The sequence below is a fragment of the Mastigoproctus giganteus genome, chromosome 1, assembly GCF_048544385.1.
Source record: "Mastigoproctus giganteus isolate SK-2022 chromosome 1, ASM4854438v1, whole genome shotgun sequence".
Taxonomy (NCBI): Eukaryota; Metazoa; Arthropoda; class Arachnida; order Uropygi; family Thelyphonidae; genus Mastigoproctus; species Mastigoproctus giganteus.
In genome coordinates, this window is record NC_143575.1 from 213961053 (window position 1) to 213981308 (window position 20256).

General features: G+C 38.1%; 1 protein-coding gene across 1 annotated transcript in view; it reads right to left on the reverse strand.

Annotated features, from left to right (window-relative positions):
* The window catches only part of Cngl (Cyclic nucleotide-gated ion channel-like), a gene marked incomplete at its 5' end in the record, with an annotated part of 316907 nt that overhangs the window by 208834 nt on the left and 87817 nt on the right, over positions 1–20256 (reverse strand). The window contains one exon of the mRNA XM_090368676.1: positions 8696–8754. Within this exon, the coding sequence (XP_090224802.1) occupies positions 8696–8754 (59 nt within the window). The remainder of the gene's footprint in view (positions 1–8695; positions 8755–20256) is intronic.

Sequence of the window (20256 nt, forward strand, 5' to 3'; positions counted from 1 at the left end):
CCATCGTTGGTATGATGCACTCCAGCAGCAGAGGTTCTCCAGGTATCCTCCATACACTCACACTCGCACATCTGCTCAGAATAGAGTACAGAGAGATTCGTTGCTCAATGAATCGATATCTACTTCTCAATTAGAGCATTCAAAGCACCATACGAAATGAGACCGAGCGGTGTTTGTGGTTGGTGACGCTTGGCTTAGGTGCTGTTCCTCTCCCATGAAAACCGAGCCTGTATGCAGTATGTTCATATAGACCTCAACCACTGTGGAGGCCTTAAACTCTCTTGTTGATGTTTAGCAAGGATGCCTGACGAGACTGTCGTACTACCCTTCCGAATATCCCTACTCACGTGGGGTGAGTTTCCGTGGTCTACCTGTGTTTTTCTGAATGGTGGTGGTTGTCCTGCTTTCATTCCATGAAAATATCACCCACGGTCGAGTTTGAATGGTGCAGGTTGTTAAAAATTGCACGAATCTACAAATGAGCAATGCGACATCTGAAAATAACACCCCTCTCGAATACCAAAAAACATGCAACAATCTATAAAATGTAACAAATAAAACATTATTAGAGTACATTGGTAAAAAAAAAAACAAACAATTGTATAGCGAAAAATTTTATAAGTTGAAAGCTAAATGTAAGAATAGATATAAAAGCGATAAGAATATAGATAGAAGAACAAAAACAAAATATACCGATAGACCTGTAGGCGCGATCAGATCCTTCATCGAATCTACGTTTCGTCGGTTGACGCGAGAATTTTAGTATGCTTATCCAGACGCACAAGACCTTTTTTCTAACAACCCTTTCAAAAGCAGTCAGCTCGGATGTACGTGCTGCCAGGGCGAGAACAGTTCACTTGTGTGGCTCATACGCCTTCCTGATATACCGAGTAACTCGTTTATCCGGGAAAGTCCAAAGAACTATGAAAACACAATGTCCGAATGTTTTCCTTTGAAGGGCAGCGTATCTTTCACCAGTTGGTGGAATATCAGCAGAAATTCAAGGTCGGCATCAACTTATATAATCGACATCAACTGGTTGAATGATGTCACGATTGAACAGTCAGTGATATGCTTTGTTCAGACAGCGAAGACTGGGGACAGCAGTGTCATTAAAAATAAATCTTTATCTATCAGAGCCTATAAGTAACAATGAGAAGGTACATTATCTCATTTGGAAGTTTTTATTTACAGTACTCTGTTACAAATGCACAGATATCTTTCAGCTGTGGACTATCTAAACATTACTGCCGATGAAGTATAAACGTCGACATTCGTATTGTTCTCCAACTGCGATGGCATCTTTCAATAGAACACTGTCCTATATCACCATGCGAAACGCGCGCAGAGCATACAGTCGGAAAGCCTTCAGTCTCCCTTGATTCGCCAATCCCCACTTCTCCATGCCATCTAATATATATGGTATGAAGCGAAATAGGCTTCACGACACGTGAATCCACTACCGGACACAGAGCAAATGTTGGGCTCTGCGGGCACAATGGTTGTTCATAATTTCGGAAGTGTGTCGTTATCTCCTGATATCCGTCACAGCACGTTCAATCTGTTCATCAGCATCCAAATATCAGCGTCTAAACCCGCTAATATCGAGTGCACATATGTTGTCAAAAGAGTATACATATATATTATAATTAATTCCTTGGATTTGTATTGTTAAGTTTTTTAAATAAATACCGGAAAGTCTTTGTTGAGACAGCCATGCGCAGTAAAAAAGATTACTTTCTTAAAACACCAAGAGGAACATTTTTCGTAACCAGTTGTGAAACGACATCAGTGTGATTAATTTAGTCATTGTTACGAAGCGAGTCACAGTAAATTAATTCTGCGATGAACAGACCCAGTACAATTGGATTCGATCTGATCTCGCTCACGAAAATAATTTTGGGCCATGTAAGATTTCTTTCACTTACAGTTTTTTTAGCGTACTTTCGTGAAAAGATATTTCGTCGCTAACTGTTATAAATAAAGGAATCAACTAAAGACTACACTCGGCATTAAATACACGTATTATTTCTCGTGGTCAGGATTCAATATATCGAAAGGGCAACGAAAGGCACTTGCGCTTCTTGGAATCAGAGAAAAATGATGGCTGCTTTTATTAATATTGTATTATTATTATTAGTAGTATTAGCCATATAGCGCAAGGAAGACACGCGCTTCTGCTGTACCGGCCAATTAAAAAAAAAGAAGAAAAAAGGAGATAAAATAAAAATTATGCGCTTTCCTCGACATGTAGGTAACTACAGTTGACCTCTGAATTTCTTCAAATTGTCAGCCTCAACTACCTGCGGAGGCAACTTGTTCCAGTAATCAACAACTCGCTTGCTAACAGAACTTCCTACAATCTAGCCTAAACCTCTTCCCGTGTAATTTGAATTTATAGCCCTAGTCCTGAATTCTTTGTAACAGTGAAAATTCAGCTTTCATTTTACTAAGTCCTCGAAGAGCCTTATAAACGTCAATAAGCTCCGCCCTCTAAGGTGCCTTGTTAGCAAGCTTTGTAGCCCACATAACCTAACTCTTTTCTCGTACGGTTGCCCTTCTGCCAAACTCACAATGCAAGTTGGCCGTCTTTGGACCCTTTGAAGAAGCTCAATGTCTTTTTCCGATGACGTCTCCATATTTGGACACAGCATTCGAAATGCGGTCTTACAATTGCCTTGTACATTGGGATTATGAACAGGATAATGTTCTATAAATCATCGATAGAACATCATGGACTTTACTGGCCGCCTCCTTACTGCTCAGAAAACTTCGTATCTTTCCGTATCGTAACTCCCAGATCCCTTTCTTCTTCTACTGTTTTTAATTCAACTCCACCAAGTGTATAATTTATTCTAGGGTTGCCATTTCTCAAGCATAAGACCTTGCATTTTTGTTACATTAAAAGACAGCTGCCACTTTTCTGATCATTCGTGAAGCCTGCTCAAGGTCGTCCTGAAGAAGCGCTGTTTGGCACTGATCATTAACGACTCTACCAATCTTTACGTTGTATGCAACTTTTGACATCATTCCCTTCATCCCTTCGTCGATGTCGTTTACTTGTAAGTGTCCAAGAATCGATCCTTGGGGACTCCACTCCTGACGTTATACCAATCTGAAGAATATCCATTAATCACAACCCTCTGCCTTCTGCCCTGCAGCCACCCAGATAATTCATCATAGAATCTTTTCAATAATCCCAACATACAGTATTTCCCATATTAGAATCTTTTCAGTAATCTCAACTGTATTTCAGCTTATACAATAACCTCTCATGAGAGACTGAGTCAAATGCCTTACTAAAATCCAAATAAACTATGTCGAAATTGTTCTCTACATCCAGCTCCTGAGTAACTGTGTCAAAATACCAGGTTAGTTAGACATGTTTTTCCCTGCCACTGAAGTCAGACTAACCAGTCTATAGTTGCCGACTTCACTATTAAAACCGCTTTTATGTATTGGCGATACGTTGGCATTTCTCCAAATCCAAAGGAATCTCTCCCGAGTCCAATGACACCCTCATAATTAACTTTAATGGTTTAATACACTCTCTGGCCGCTTCTGTAAAAATTACTGGATATATGCCATCAACTCCAGGAGCCTTATTGCGTTTAGAGTCAAAAGTTTTTCTAATAAACAGTCATCTGTAAAGTAATTTAAATGATATTTATTAATAAATGAATATTTCATATATGTAACATGTTTCTTTGACTTCGAAAATATCATTAGGATTTTTTTCTCCTTTTATCAAATTGGTTTTTCTTTATCGCTGGAAGACTGCCCTCGAACACTCTTGATTAGGGGATTAGTAACAAGTAATGGCCAGTAGTTCAGTTCTTTTCTCTGTACTCTGCTGCGCAGCAGCAGCAGCAGCTGCAGCAGGGTACAGAGGACACACGATATGTGGATACTTTGCTTAGCATCCAACCTATTCCCTTAATTAAAATTTTTCTTATTCATACAAAATCTATACAGATTAAAACTGGTACGAGTGTATCAGGTGGAAGATGATCTTCCTTAATATTCATTAGCAGCAGTTTCTCATTCTTCCTAAGATGCAACTTTTCCATTTCTTGATAAAAAAAAAAAAAAAAACTACGCCCTTACTTTCAAAATCAACTTCTGTCTTCTTGAAATTTATGACATTGCTAATTAAATCACTGCAATGATGTATGCAGTAGCAGGCTGCATACCGCTTTGTAACTTTGCCGCAGAGTAGACTGCGGAGGAGCCCGTGAGTTTTCATTATATCTCACGAGACACGACTCGCCTGGCCCTTTTGTGATCCGCTATTGGAAACTACTATGCATAAAACGAAGTGGGAGATGTAAAAAAAAAAAAAAAAAAAAACAGGCAAATAATGAAATACACAGTGGCATGCAAAATAAGCTTAAGTAAAGTAGCCTGTGCGAAATACTTTTGGGTGCCTAACAAATCTGCCATAAAATAAAATAAATATTAAAATAAATAAATCTTTACTGCATCCTTAGAGGGAAAAGGGATACAAAGTATACAACAATACCCATAACGGCAACATGCCAGGGGTTTAACGAAAAAACAACAAAAATTTATTAGACCATAGCTCTTACTGAGAATATGAGCGTCTGGCTGAATGGAGATTAAGTAGACCTATACACACACATAAACACAGCCCGTCAAGAAAGTTTGAATTTCTGCAGAAGGACTGTCTACAAATATATAAAATTAAAGCAAAGCGTAAATCCAAATTACAGTAACCATACATTATACTATGATTAAACTGCATTACTTACAGAAGTGATCTTAACTGCTCAACAAAATGCTTCCTAATTAAATTACGAAGACTTTTGTTGCAAAGGTCAGGTCAAGTTTATCAACTCTTATCTAGGTAAATTCGGTTAGAGAAGGGAGAGAGCTATTGTTGTATAGCTTCACAGTCGTAAAGATGTTGAACTGGTGTTGAACTCCTAAGTAATTCATTAAGTCGTTTATATTACTAAAAAAAACCACAGAATCGCCCTCAGAAAAGTAGGAGACTAGTTCTCGTTCTGTGTCTGTACCATGAGAAAAACGTCCCACGTGTTAGAAGATTTAAGTCTAGGAGTTCTAGAGATACCAGATTGGTAAATTTAGAACTATTACCAGATCATTAAGTTCGTGCTATGAAAACAGTTGAGGGCTGAACTCAATGTCTCCAGGCGTGTAGACTTCAGTTTCATCTTCATAATCTTCACTTTCATCTGCTACATTCTCCAATATACACTAGTGTTCAAAGAAAGTGAATCACCCTTTAAAATTACAATTGTCGTCTGAATAAAGTAAGTATATGGCAATATTTCTTACGGATTGCATCAGATAAGATTGACACGCGTAGGTGATGACGTAATATTGCATCGGCTGTTACTTTCAGCTATATAAGTACGCTCTGCAAGAGTTGCAGTCATTCCTTGCTTGTGTCAGAATGGCGAGTTACGTGCAGTTGACGCCACGAAGAAAGAGTGCTATTGTTGCTTTACGTGAGGAAGGATGTTCTTCACGTCATATTGCTTATAGAGTGTTTGCAATCAGTAGACAGTGAATAGATTTCTTTCCAAACTCAAGAATACTGGTTCTGCTGATAGGAAAAAAGGAACCGGACGCAAACGAGTCTCTACGCCAAAAAAACAAAAAACAGGACCGCGTTTTGAAGCGCTTATGCCTTAAAAACCGTAAAGCTTCTTCGTCTGAGCTGAAAAGAGAATGGGAAGAACATACAGAAATGGTAGCAAGTGCAGTAACAGTCAGAAGACGCCTCTTCAAAAATGGACTTGTAGCCCATCGTCCTAAGAAGAAGCCCCTCCTCACACATAAAAATGAAAAAAAGCCCGATTAATTTGTGTAAAGAGCATGTAAATTGGATCCCCGAGCAGTGGAAGTCAGTTATTTTCTCGGATGAGAAGAAATTCAACCTGCATGGCTCTAATGGGAAACTATTCGCCGTAGACGTGGTGAAGAATACCATCCAGGTTGTATGGTGTCTACAGTACAATTCCCTACCAGCCAAATGATATGGGGATGCATTTCGTAGGAGTATGTCACCTGTAATTTATAAAAGGTTCCGTAAATGCCAATGGATACCTGGCTATATTGGAAGGCAAATTGCTGCCAACCATTAGAAACCATTTCAACCTGCCAAGTAACTACATCTTTCAGGACGACTCTGCTCCTTGTCATCTGAACGACAAAAATAAATAAATCTTTACTGCATCCTTATAGGGAAAAGGGATACAAAATATACAATACCCATAACGGCAACATTGGTTTTTTTTATGTTTGTTAAAGAGCACAGGGTATTCGAGAATCTCGGCTGAGGGGGAAGAATTTGTCGGTTCGCCTCTGGTGGAGCATTAATCATTGTTACATGGTTTGCTATCACTGTTTGTTTAAATTGTCTAACTTTAGCATTTGCCAGCTGGGAACGGCAGAAAAACAAATTCGTCCGCAGGTTTCTGCTGGGATAGCAGTGTAGTACTCCCCAGTATCGTACCGAATCCTTGGAATTTCTAACAAACTACCTACACTTCAAGCTTCCGCATGTAGAGGTTAGATGGTATTAAATCGGGACACAAGGGAGAGGACTAGTCTGTATTTTCTCTAATCACCTTCCTAGAAAGCTAACGTCAAGGTAAGCTGTAACATTATAGTGGGGGTATGCCATTTTGCTAGCAGTGTAAGTAAGCAATTCTATTGTTACTTTAGCTTCATTTCTGCATTAGAGGTTCGACAGTAATGTGTTTACATTTGTTACGGGTGAAAAATGGTTGGAAGAACAGTCCATTACAACTCTTAGCTGGCCAGGAAACAGCCCGGACCTGAATCCTATAGAGAACTGTTGGCATCGTGTGGAATCTGCATGGAAGTTGCCAGAAAGAAACCAAAGACCCTTCGTGAAATTCAGGAAGCTATGATTCGTGTTTGAAACCACGAACTATTATTTTATTATTATTATTATTAGCTGCATGGTGCAAGGAAGCCTGAAGCTTATGCTGCACCAGTCAAAAATTCCCGAGTTACCTAAGAGAGAGAGAGAGAGAGAGAGAGAGAGAGAGAGAGAGAGAGAGAGAGAGAGAGAGAGAGAGAGAGAGAGAGAGAGAGAGAGTCAGAAGTAGAAGTAGAAGGGAATCACCAAGAAAGAGAAGAATGATGATATCCAGCTCAGGACCCTGGGTGTGCCAAGCCCATACTCACCAGATGTGAGTCCCTGGGGTTGATTATCTTCAGAAATTGATCTTGTCAATGCCTCGACGGTGTGCTGCTGTCACCAGAGCCAGAGGCGGTTCAACTATATATTAGTTTGCACTTGGTGAACTTTTCATTTCGTTTTACATTTAAAATGATAAACTGAAGCAAATTGAGGGCTTCTGATAGCATTTCTGCCAACAATTTTCGTAAACACGACATAATTGTAGTGTTTACGAAAACTGTTGTATAAAGGTTACAAATGCTCATTTTGGAATATTTTGAGAGCACCTGTGAAATATTACTTATCTTTGCCTTAACTATTAATAAAGATCTTTTGTTTATATTTCTATTTGTGATGCTAGTTATTAATGTAACATACCATCGCGAAAACAGGTTAGAAATGTGAAATTCCTAGGTGATGCACTTTCTTTGAACACCAGTGTAAGTGGAGGGCATGGAATCGGAAGGTTATATCCATATGAAACTGATTAAATGGCAGATGAAATATAATGATACATAGTGCTCTATTTACTATTTGCATTGTATCTCTATACATTAACTAAGCTAAAGCAACAGTCATCATAGGGGTTTGTAGGTTTGTAGAGCTCACTGATAAACACTGCTGCATAGAACTCTCAAGGCCAAGAAACAAATGAGTAAAGGCAGTGTTGCCAAATGTGAAGATTTAGTTTAGAAATTCTCAGCATTTACTCCTAACTTAATACGGTTCATGCCCTCTTGGGGTAGCACAGTTGGTAGGATCGCCGTCTTCCCCACACCGGGTGGAAAAGATCTGAGTTCGAGTCCCGTCCATGACGTGAGGAATTTTTATGGGCCTTTCTAACAAAGTGGCTGAGTTAGTCGGTCTCTGGCGAGGATAACATTGGTTTTTTCTCCAGAAAAAAAAAAAAAACGGTACGTGATAAAAAAAAAAGAAAAAACGAATATCAATTTGTGAAATCAGCGTGAAAAGCTGAGTTAAAAACAGCTATTTACAAACATCGAAAACCATGCAGAGTGCTGTTATAAATTAAACTGTGCGTTTATTAGATGGTGTGCTACCTGAGATCTGATTACCACATCAGCATGTGAGCGCAATATTTTTTCCACCAGCACAATTAAGAGTTAATTTATATGCAAGGTAGTGTCTATTCCATTAATTATAATTTAATTATTTCCATTTCAATGTTTCATACTTAATGGCCATCCCACATAAAGTGCATCATTTACCTTACTTATATGGGATCGCTATAATTCGAGCTGTATTTCTCCTTTCAATTTTGAATTTTCCCGAAATAGGCTCTGTCGTACAACAAAAACCATTCCGAAATTAATCAGAAGTAAATGTTTGCGAATAACTTTTTTAATGAAAGGCGTATGATAATGCTATTCTCTTTTGAGTTTCATTATTAAATTTACAGTAGATCAAATCAAATAATAATATTCTTAATAGCGTGCTTAGTTCAAAAGAAAAATTGTCATGGCAACCACTTACCCACGATAGTGGCGAAGATGAACACACCGATGAGGTAGCTAACAATGGTAAAGAGGTATCTGAAAAAAAAGAACATGATAAGTATAAGCTTGTAAAAGTATCGAGAAAAAAATTTTTAAAGAAAATCACCAAGCTTTCTCTAATCTTATGTGAGATCTTGTTTTTCGGATAGAACTCATGCGTGTAAATCCATTGTTTGCTTAATATTCTGCGTTTCATTAAGGCTCTCTGTATTTGCAAATGACCAATGAGGAAAGCAACCCGAGGGGAAAAAAAATCATGTACTGTTTCTCGAGAATGCTCTGCAACTCTATAAAAGTATTGCGTGATTTTCTTTTTAATCGCTCCAATTTTTACTAATCGTAAGTACTATCTCTACTTACCATAAGTTCAGATTGTACTTACTAAACAAGTTTGAGTAGCAGTGTTACTTTGAATTATTTTAAGATTTTAAAATATTACAGTCATCAGTGGAGTATTTTTTTTTGTCCAAAGCTATTTCCCATAACTATATAGAAAGAGATAAGATAGAGAGAGAGAATTCTTTCAAAATGCCCACAATTAGTATTGGCAAATGAAATAATGAAGCAAGCTTTTGCAGTATCAGGCAAAAAAATCTACCTATCTCATCCATCCAACCCCTTAATAATTTATCTAAATGTTCCTTAAATTTATTGAAACTACCTACTTTCACACCAACCGACGGAAATTTGTTCCAACACGCAATTACTGTCTGGCTGAAAGCAAATTTTCGCACATCCTGCATTCGTCCTTTTCAATTTATGTGTGCTGTCAGAGAGAGAGAGAGAGTAAGAATGCCATCAGCATTTAGTTCACTCAGTACTCTTAAAACACAATATGAGATAACTAAAACGATGCCATTTTTAGCTATTTTAGAGTTTGCTGCGTACTAACATGCTGCTATTGCACAAACTTGTACGTTGTCAAATTTTTACGCAGCCTGAGGTTTAAGCCCTAAAAGAGTTTTAGCCCTTTTAAAACTTAAACACTTCAGTCAGGTGCCCAGTTTACAGGAGCTGCAACTTGCAAATCATGGTAATAGTACCATCCTCGACTAATCTTGTTACTCTTTTTGCACCCGTTCCAACAGAACACATGTTTACTGAGTCAAATGCGACAGTAAATAATATAATCAGTCTTCTGGAGAAATACTATTACTTACCTACCAATATCCTTGCAGTTCAGAAAGAAATTCTCTAATAGAACATTAGTGTTTGTACACAATGAACAATAAGAGTATATTCCTTAAAAGTCACAATGTAGGTGGTATCAATTGTTAGATGAATCACACTTGATTACGTTTAAACTAAGAATTTATTATCGGCGTTTTAGCAAATGACAAGAGGTGTATGTTTCTCCCATAGGCAATGGCTCTCCCGTACCATGACTCCCAGCATAATATAGGATAAAAATCCCATTCCTAAATGTGTCTTCCGACTTGAATACACCCAGCACTAGTTCCTGAACAAAACTGAAAATTTCAATGAAGCTTATACGCCATTCATCATCCCACTGGACTTTTCTTAACACCAATGCAAATGCTGATGATAATGTTATGGCATAGGAGGCACATGTAGCAATAGATGGAGAGTATGGAGCCTGACTTCTCGTCTATTAACAGTGCGCATTGATTCAACCATTTTGGGTCTGATCTCAAAATTTGGGTGCCTGAAACACAGCTGTTAATCACGAATCTGAATCCTGTAGCCAATCAATGGATTGGCTACAGGATTCAGATTCGGGATCGTTCAAATCGCCTTCTTGAGTTCGTCTGGTGTAGAGATGCTGACAAATCCGGTAATCCGGTAATCTATGCAGAATAAATGGATATTTACTGTTTTTACATTATAAGTAAGAGTTTGTAATATGGTGTTTTAAAAATTCTTGTTGGTGTGTGTATTCTTACTTTTCTAGTTATACAGGGTGTCTCAAAAATATTGGTACAAACGTTTAGGGGAGGTAGGTAGCATCTAAAGGAACGTGAATCGCATAGGAATCCATAACCGGAAATTTCACCGTAAGTCGGTACACAGCGCTGTTCATCAGTTCGCGAAAGGGAAAATTTCTGGTTTACTCATTCAAGCAGTAGTCGCCGCACGAAGAGCATGCATCGATATACGAACTGTGAGCTGGCAGACATTCACCTAGTGTATGTATTAGCAGAGGGCAATGGACGAGCCGCTTAACGAATTTATGGAGAACGCTTCCCAGACAGACATGTACTGGACCACCGTTTGTTTGCGCGTGTGCATCAAACTTTGTGCGATTATGGGTCATTTAGAGGTAACAGCAGTAGTGCGGGCAGACCACGTTCGACGCGAACTCCCGTCATGAAAGAAAGTGTGTTGAATACCGTCCAGAATAATCCTACTACTAGCACAAGTGCCGTTGCCTCTGCCTTAGGAGTGTCTCGTTGCAGTGTACAGCGTGTCTGGCACGACGATTCCTTACACCCCTTTCATCTCCAAAGGGTTCAGTTACTGCTCCCCCAAGATCATCCTGCACGTGTGGCTTTTGCGCAGTGGTTTCCCCAAGAAAGTGTTCAAGACTTTAATTTTCCAGCTTATGTTTTGGTCACGGATGAGGCTTATTTCACTCGGGAAGGCTTATTCAATCAGCACAATGCTCATGTATGGACTCACGACAACCCATACAGTGTGCGCCCGTATGCGGCACAACATCGCTTCGCAATAAATGTGTGGGCAGGTATGGTCGGTGACTGCTTAGTCGGCCCATATCTGTTACCATCCCGCACGAACTCCGCTAAATACCCGATCTTTCTTGAACAAGTTCTACCAGGGTTACTTGACGATGTTCCAGGAAATGTGAGACGCAACGTTTGGTTTCAACATGACGGGGCGCCTGCCCATTATGGAAGGTGTGTTCGTGACCATTTGAACAGGCGTTTTGGGCGTATTTGGATTGGCCGTGGTGGACCCGTTGCCTGGCCCCCACGCTCACCTGATTTATCAAGCCTTGATTTCTTTCTGTGGGGGACCCTCAAATCTTTCGTGTATGAATCGCCTGTGGAGACGGAAATGTATCTCGTCTGCGCTGCTGCTACTGTCAAAGAAACTCCAGGTGTTCGACCGTGTCCGCCAATCCATGCTGCGTCGGTGTCACGCATGCATCCCGTCTCATGGTGGAACCGTCGAGCATCTGTTGTAACATCATGAAATGCATCCATCTCGTACTCCATTGTTAATATTATGTCAAACAAATGTTTGCCACTAATTACTGTCTTGTGTCATTTCTGCTTCTTGTACCTCTGCTACTACTTTCCCGTGACGTTTCCGGTTATGGGTTCCTATGCGATTCACACTCCTTTAGATGTTACCTATCTCCCGTAAACGTTTGTACCAATATTTTTGAGACACCCTGTATAACTAGGTGTATAACGAGCCTGTTACTACTGTTAATATATAGTTACCGGTATATATGTTGACAGCAGTAACAGGCTCGTTAAGTTCAATACTTCTGCAACTTGAGAAAACAGAATATTGGTGTAATTTATAATGCACTATGATATTACAAAAAAAAAAAAAAAAATAATAATAATAAATAAATAAATAAATAATAATAAAAAAAAACAACTAAGATTTATTTGGCAAAGAATTTGCAACCCGGTAATAAGCAGTGTTGTGGGATCTACGTCAGTCCTATGTTCCTAGAATAACTGATCTCAACACTCATACAAATTTTCCTTTTTTTTCTTTTTATTTTTTAAAATTTTTAATATTTTTATTTATTTTTCTTTTTTTAAAATTTTTAATTATTTTTTTAATTTTTTAAATTTTTTTTAAAAAAATTTATTATTACAGTATTTAAATTTTTTTCTTTACCATTATTTTTTTACTTATTATTTTTTTTTTTACTTTTTATTTTTATTTATTTTTTTTCTTTTCTTTTTTTTTACTTTTTATTTATTTATTTTTTTTTTTTTCTTCCTCACTTTTTATTTGGCCGACTGGGCTAGCCGGGTGGGTAAAGTGCCTGCCTGGCAACCCAAAGGTCGCGGGTTCGAATCCCGCCTGGGGCTTGGATCAAAGTACTGCAAAAACCTTGGGAGGTGCATTATTGCCACAGAAGCCGATGGCCCAACAACTACCAAAAAAAAAAAAAAAAACATTTTATTTGTATTTATTTATTTTTGCTGGTATCCTGGGTTTGGCCTGCCCGAGGGACAGGATTTTATTATCTAGTTTTTATTATTTACATATATATATTTTTTATTAATTTTTTTTTATTTTTGCTCTGATAATAAGGCAGTAAGAGCTGGTAAACCAGAGGGTTCGAAGGGCGGCCGCCATACATGCCTAGTTGTGGCCTACCTCCCCGTGGTGTAGGCAGGCCTTCCAGGTGATCGCCTGCCTGGTGACAAAACGGCCAGAAACAACTAAACAACAACACACACTGCACGAACATAATTTTACACACATTTGTGGCCTTTTACAGTGCTTTCTGTAATCATGACAGTGTACAAAGGCGGAGATGAACTGATGACGTTCAAGTGCCGTCCTACATAAGACATTTACATGTCTACATACAAATAAGGGGTCTTTTTGTTATTTTATTAAGGAAAGGTAGACAAATATCGTTTATGGGTTTATCTTATGATTGTACTGGAGATATTAAAAAGGATTACTTGACTTACGGCAAGAACATCAGAATTCAAGTACCACAGGTGAAGTAACTAGATTATTTTTACCTGATGTTTTATTCAATATTGACAATAAACTGAACAACTGGTTTTATTTATCAATGGAAACCTCCTACTGTATTTAGTAATCGATCATGGATCCCTTAAATTCAAACTGTTTAAATTTGGTTTGGCAGATCAGCCATATTGCACGTGTACTTTGATTGAGTCTTGGGACCATGTGATTGTACTGGAGATAATAAAAAGAGATATGTGTTGTATGATTGTTCCTTGTATGAGGAATACAGACAAAAGTTGAAGGAGGTAATTCCAAATTTGGAAAGAGGTTGTGAATATGTTTGTTTACAATCAGTTGTTAATTTCATGGCTTTACAGGAGTTTGCCAGATTGGTGTTCATGAAAAGAAGGTGATTGTCTTCATTGGCTGTTAATATTCATTAAGTCTATTTTTATGACTCATTGTCAATAATTGATGTTTAAAGTTTGCTTGATGGCTATACTGAGTTGTTTTTTTTTTTTTTTGCTAGCTACGTTTGCTGATGCGGGATTAATTCCCCTGTGGGATTATATGTATATATATTTATTTATGTATTTATTATTATTATTATTTTAATATTTATTAATTATTATTTTATTATTATTATTTTATTTATTTATTTATTTTTTTTTTTTTGGCTGGCTCCCAGGTCTGGGCAGCCTGGGAGCGGGATTGCTGGCACCCACCAGCCTTGTACTACTGCTTGTGGGTGCGGGATTATAGTGCTAGATTGCACTGACAGATTTATTAGACCCAGGCCTGGCTTTACGTGCCAGGGATAAGCGTCGGGTTACATTTACCCACGTGGTGGCTGTCCCTCCCCCCGGTGGAAAAGTGACCTGACTTCACAATACACTACTTACACATTTACACTGTTCGGGTCAGAATACTGAGTTTCTTTTGCCAACAGAGTACACAGGTGGAGATAGACGTATGTCTGGGAGCCACCTAACGACATGAATATACAATACAATACAAAAAAATACAAATAAGGGTCTGCGCGGTAGAACAGTGGTATTGTCACCGTCCTCCTCACACCTGGTGGAAAAGGCCAGGGTTCGAATCTCGTCGATGACGCGAGGAACTTTAGTGGACGTTTTTCACTCCATGGCTGAGTTAGTCGATCTCACGCATAGATATAAGGGTTTTTTCGTCCAGTAAAACAGGCAAATCGACCAGAGAACACATGCAATTTATAGACACAAATACCGATTTATGTGTTAAATTACCGGTAACCCTAATATAATAATAAATAAATAAATAAAATACAAAAAAGGAAAAAGTGAATGCTCATTACAACTAATACCGACCATATCTTCGACGTCACACATTCAGCAAAAGTGTAAATATCATTGTCAACAGGTCACCTTATAAGCCTTTTAATAAGCAGAAAAGAAAAAAATAATACTAAAAAAATATTTTATGGAAAAATTAAAATTCAATTTTAAACAGTGTCTATTAAAATCACAATAATATTGTTGGGGTTAATAATTAAATTATAAAAGTTAAAAACACTGGATCCAGTAGTATATTTGAAAAATTAAATTGTTTATTGATAATAGGAGAGGAAAAAAGTTTCTTACAAAAGGGCATGTTTCAATTCACTACGTAACACAGCATTAATGCCCATCTTTCGTATCTGATAAAAGGAATCTCAGAGCGGTCCAAAAGGTAGACATTAATGACATTTTATTTAGTGAACTGAACATGTCTTTGAATAGCTACCGTTTTCCACTCCTGTTATGAATAAATTATTTATTCAGATAAGTGGAGTGCAGTGTTTTTAATTATTGTAATAAGGAGCACGGATCACAGAATATTATATAATAGAATGTTATGACGTGTAATAGGCGGAAGCAGTGACGGTTGCACTAGGAATATTTTTTAATAACGGGGGGGGGGGGGTTAGAAAAGTTTAAGAAATCGCGTTACGTTGCTTCATATGTGAATTTAGCGACATTTTTTTCATTCAGAGTATTTCCTCCATCATTTTACAATACGTATATATGCTAGTACAGTAATAACAAAACTTTAAAAATCATTGGTAATAATAGGGATATCACAAAAAAAAAAAAAAAATGGAAGATAAAAATAAATGTTCTGTTTATATTGTGGGACGGCTACACACAAACACACGGTCAGAGGAGTTCACAAGAAGATAGAAAGTGAATACAAGAAACAACGTCATATTTAGTACTCACGTGAGTTTGAACCACGGTTACTCAAAGCGTATGTACTTATGCACCCTCGCGTCCGAGTTATTTGCATTGTAAAATATAAAAATAAAAGTTATCCGAATAATGCGGTAAAAATATTGAAGTCAATTAGACAAAACTGTTCAACAAAAATATTTAATTTATTATTATGTTATTTTATTCTGAGATCATCTCCAGCTGATGTACTACAGTTTTAGTGATATTTGCGAACGTGTCGAATGTATGACGGCAGGGATGTATTACTACTAGCCAGCATTTGTCTTCCCAGTTATAAATGCAGTTACATGTGATCTATTAAATATGATTGGCATAGATTCCAAAATGCAACGCTTAAGCAGTACTGTAAATTCTTCGCAGAATACAGTTTAGTTACTTATAATATAAATAAACCGATATTATTTGGCAGATCTAACCCATGAAAATACCACTCATTTAAGATCAGAATTAAATTCTTATTCCCTAAACGTACTATGGGCCTTTATTACAACGTGGCTGAGTTAGTCGGCCTCAGGCGAGGGTAATATGTTTTTTTTCTCCCGGAAACTCGGGTTTTTCATTCAGCAAACAGAATATTGAAATAAAACCCTACAACAAAAAAAAAACAACAACCTAAACGTGCGTTATTTGTGGCACAGCAGTTTTATGTTGCAGGCCTGATATTACAATACTACGAGTACATATTCTTTTAGCCACGTAAATCCAGCGATATTTTGTGCTCCCATTCTTTTTGTGGAACAGAATCAAAGTAGGTATGCTATAATGCTATTATCAAAAGCAAGGAAATCTGACGGTGAAATGAATCTGTGTTTCCAATAATGAAAAAGTGATGTCGCCTGGCGAGCAGAAGCAGAACTAAAAGAATGCCAATTCTCATTTCGTTTTAAGGGCTGTCGGCTGAATTGCCTTATCGAGACCTTAATAAGATATCCAAATTATTTCCCCGATATCAGCAAAGCAATTCTGACCTAAATAGCCAACCCCTTAACTGTACCGCCAACAGGGCTGTTCACAAGAACATAAACATGCGACGAACGTATTGCGAACACAAATACTGCGTTTTCTTGCACGCGCATAATACCTGCGGAGGAAGATGCACGATTAAATTTCCGCCAGAGCCTTGCAACTCGAGTCCACGGTCTCATTTGTCTTTAACCGCCATGGTAAGCCACCCTCCTGATCAGGTCATTATGGCTGGTCAGGAATGTATCAGATCTCGTGCAATAAATCACTCCAAGACGTTCCCTTCGGACTGATCGAAGGCTGTGTCGTGGTTGGCACAGGCCCAGAAAATTGGCCTTCTAAAGAATCAAACCAGGGAGAAGAGCGACGAGAGAATGTAAAAAAAAAAGCACAGAACGGGTGACAACATTTCATTGTACCCGTACTTTTGTGGTAGCGTGTGGCGATAAGCGAACTGTGGGGCCCAGATAATCTGAAACAAACTGTATGTGTGTGTGTGGTTAAACTGATGTCTTCAGTATTAATATTATTGCTAATCTACAAAAATAATTTCTCGTTATCACCCCTCGTATTCATCCGCTGTGACGCTATGGATATCAAGAATTTCATTTCCTTTTTGCTAACTACTTTTTACAATTCTTTTGTAATTTAGATAATAACGAGTTTCAAACTCTATAACTAGCGTTCAGATGAACACAGAAAACAGTTTTTTTAATAAAAATAAGCAAAATATCTTAATAATAATAATAAAATTGTTGCTATAAAATGAAAAATTTGTGTCCATTTGTAACTGTTTTTTTTTTTTTTTTTTTTTTTGCCAAATAAATTCATCTATATCAGTAGTTACCAATCTTCTTCTTGCGAAGCTCTCGAGTTTTCAGCGAACCTCTTTTAAGCGTTAGTGAAATTTTTAAGTTAAAATAACTATTTAATGTAAACAAAGCTGCTGTAACATCAGCGTATGCAATATATCTATATTAAAATTAGAATTCTTATACATACACTGGCCAAAAAATATGAACCTTTGTATTAAGACAGTCACAGATAGAATGAATGTTTTGCATCCATTTTCTTTGCATCCATTGCATTTAATGCAATGGATGCAAAGAAAATTGTGATGTCAGGTGATGACATGTTTCTTTTTTCAGTATAAAGACTGCACAGGCTGTTCGAATGCAGTAATCTCAGGCCAGAATGGGGAAAATGCGTAATCTATCAGACTGAAAAAAGTGTTATCGTGAGTGCACTTTTAGCAGGAGCTACGATTCAAGAAACGAAAGCCATAACTGGTTTCTCAAAACCGTTCATCTTAAAGGCGTAAATGGGGCAGAAAAAACAATACTTGGAAGGACTATACGGAAAAATATAAAATCCAGTGTGCAGCAAACAACATCTGAATTTAACCGGGCCAAGAACTGCCCAATTTCAACCAATACCATGCGCAAGGAATTTAAGAAATTGGGTCTTTGCAGTCGCCTGCCTATTTGGAAGCCACTTTTTTTAGAAAAAAAAAAAAAAAAAAAAAAAAACAGAAAAATCCGCTGGCAGTGTTTGTTGCCGAGAACATCATGATTTTGGACAGTGGAACAGCGGAAGAAAGTCATGTGGTCAAACGAATCAAGATATATTTTGTTTTGCACACTGATGGTAAGGGCAGAGAGTGTGATGAGACCCTCACGAAGCGATGGACCTTGCTTACCTTGTTAAGACAACCCAAGTATCCGGAGGCGGTAAAAAAAAAAAAAGTAAAGTGCAGCCATTATCAACCCACTGCAGGGTGGAAGCCTCCTCAACAATTCATGCTGAGGGAAATGGACCATAATCTGCCACGCTGGTCCAGTGCGGGTTGGCAGATCGACCGTATTCAGCAGTCAGGGGCTTGAACCCCGGTCTACTCAAAGAGCGTGTACTACTGCACTCCCACTCCTGCCCACTCGGCTACGGACGCGGACTGAGTCCGTTGATACTGGTGGAAGGTCGAATGACATCCAAGGGTTACCTGAATTTTGTATCAGATCTGCTATACCCTTCAATGTTACACTTTTATCCCGAAATTGATAGCCACTTTATGGATAACGCTGCAACAGCGTATCTGCTAGAATCGTGTAAGAATTTTTCGAAGAATATGACAAGGATTTCCACCATTTTCCCTGGCTCCCACATTCACTTGATCTCAATCCTATTGGGATGTGTGTGGGATACGCTGGAGAGAGTTATTCAGCAACGAAGTCCCCAGCCTTCAACTTTGTCGCAGCTACGCGATATTTTGTTTGAAAAATGTTTACAATTAGATCAAGAAGCCCTAAAACACCTTAGAGAATCCATGCTGCGCAGAACACTTGCTGCTATTCGACATAAAGGCGGCTCGATTTCACACTAATTAAAGGTTTGGTTTTTTTTTGGCCAGTGAGTGTATTATTATCAATTTGTAGTTATGCCACTGTTATATTGTATGTAACAGTGGCAAAACTACCTACTGTCAGTCCTTTATTTCATTTTCCATTTGGACCCCTTTTCTCTGCCACCACTGGAGTAGGAGCGGGGGGGGATGGAAGCCAAATGGTTGGTTTTTTTTATATTTGTTAAAGAGCACAGGATATTCGAGAATCTCGGCTGAGGGGGAAGAATTTGTCGGTTCGCCTCTGGTGGAGCATTAATCGTTGTGTTACATGGTTTGCTATCACTGTTTGTTTAAATTGTCTAACTTTAGCATTTGCCAGCTGGGAACGGCAGAAAAACAAATTCGTCCGCAGGTTTCTGCTGGGATAGCAGTGCAGTACTCCCCAATATCGTACCGAATCCTTGGAATTTCTAACAAACTACTTACACTTCAAGCTTCCGCATGTAGAGGTTAGATGGTATTAAATCGGGACACAAGGGAGAGGACTAGTCTGTATTTTCTCTTTGCTCTAATCACCTTCCTAGAAAGCTAACGTCAAGGTAAGCTGTAACATCACAGTGGGGGTATGCCATTTTGCTAGCAGTGTATGTCCTCGTCTCCTACAGCTGATGAAAGGCGGTGCAATGGATTACTCCATCACATTAAAGTAAATAAATATTCAGTTTATACTCCTTGACGGTCAAATATGTTTAAAGAATAGTTCGAATTTCATGGATTCGAATACGGGGCGTAGGTAATTTTGTACTTTTACTCTGACCACTAGGTTACGGTCGTGTCTATCTAGAACATCTATTGCAAATTCACGTCTCTGTTTCATGCCATCTTTTTTACATATCACACGTGATCTCACATTTTCAGCATCACTTTAAAAGTCTCTTACGTTGCTCGAATCAAGCGAACTTGTGCTATTTAGGTTTACACATTGCCTCTACAGTAGCAGTTACTAGATAACCCTCTTTCAATGCTTAATGCACCATTGCCATCTGTTGGGTACATGTCAAATTAAACATCTTCAACTTCTGATTTTTTTCTTTCTTTCTTTTTTTTTTTTTAAGTGCAATGAACGCTGTCTGCTGCTCCCAAGATCCGGCTTTGTTTATAAAAAAAATATATTAAGTTTCTCTCTGTTATATACACAGCGTACACACTCGACAGAGATGCTAAAGGAGAGAGGGCTCTTTGCTGGCAGTTCATAATTATAAAATCCATTAACACTTTTTCTGAAATGGAAAGCTTAGCAATAAAAGTTAAACTTACATCTTTCCA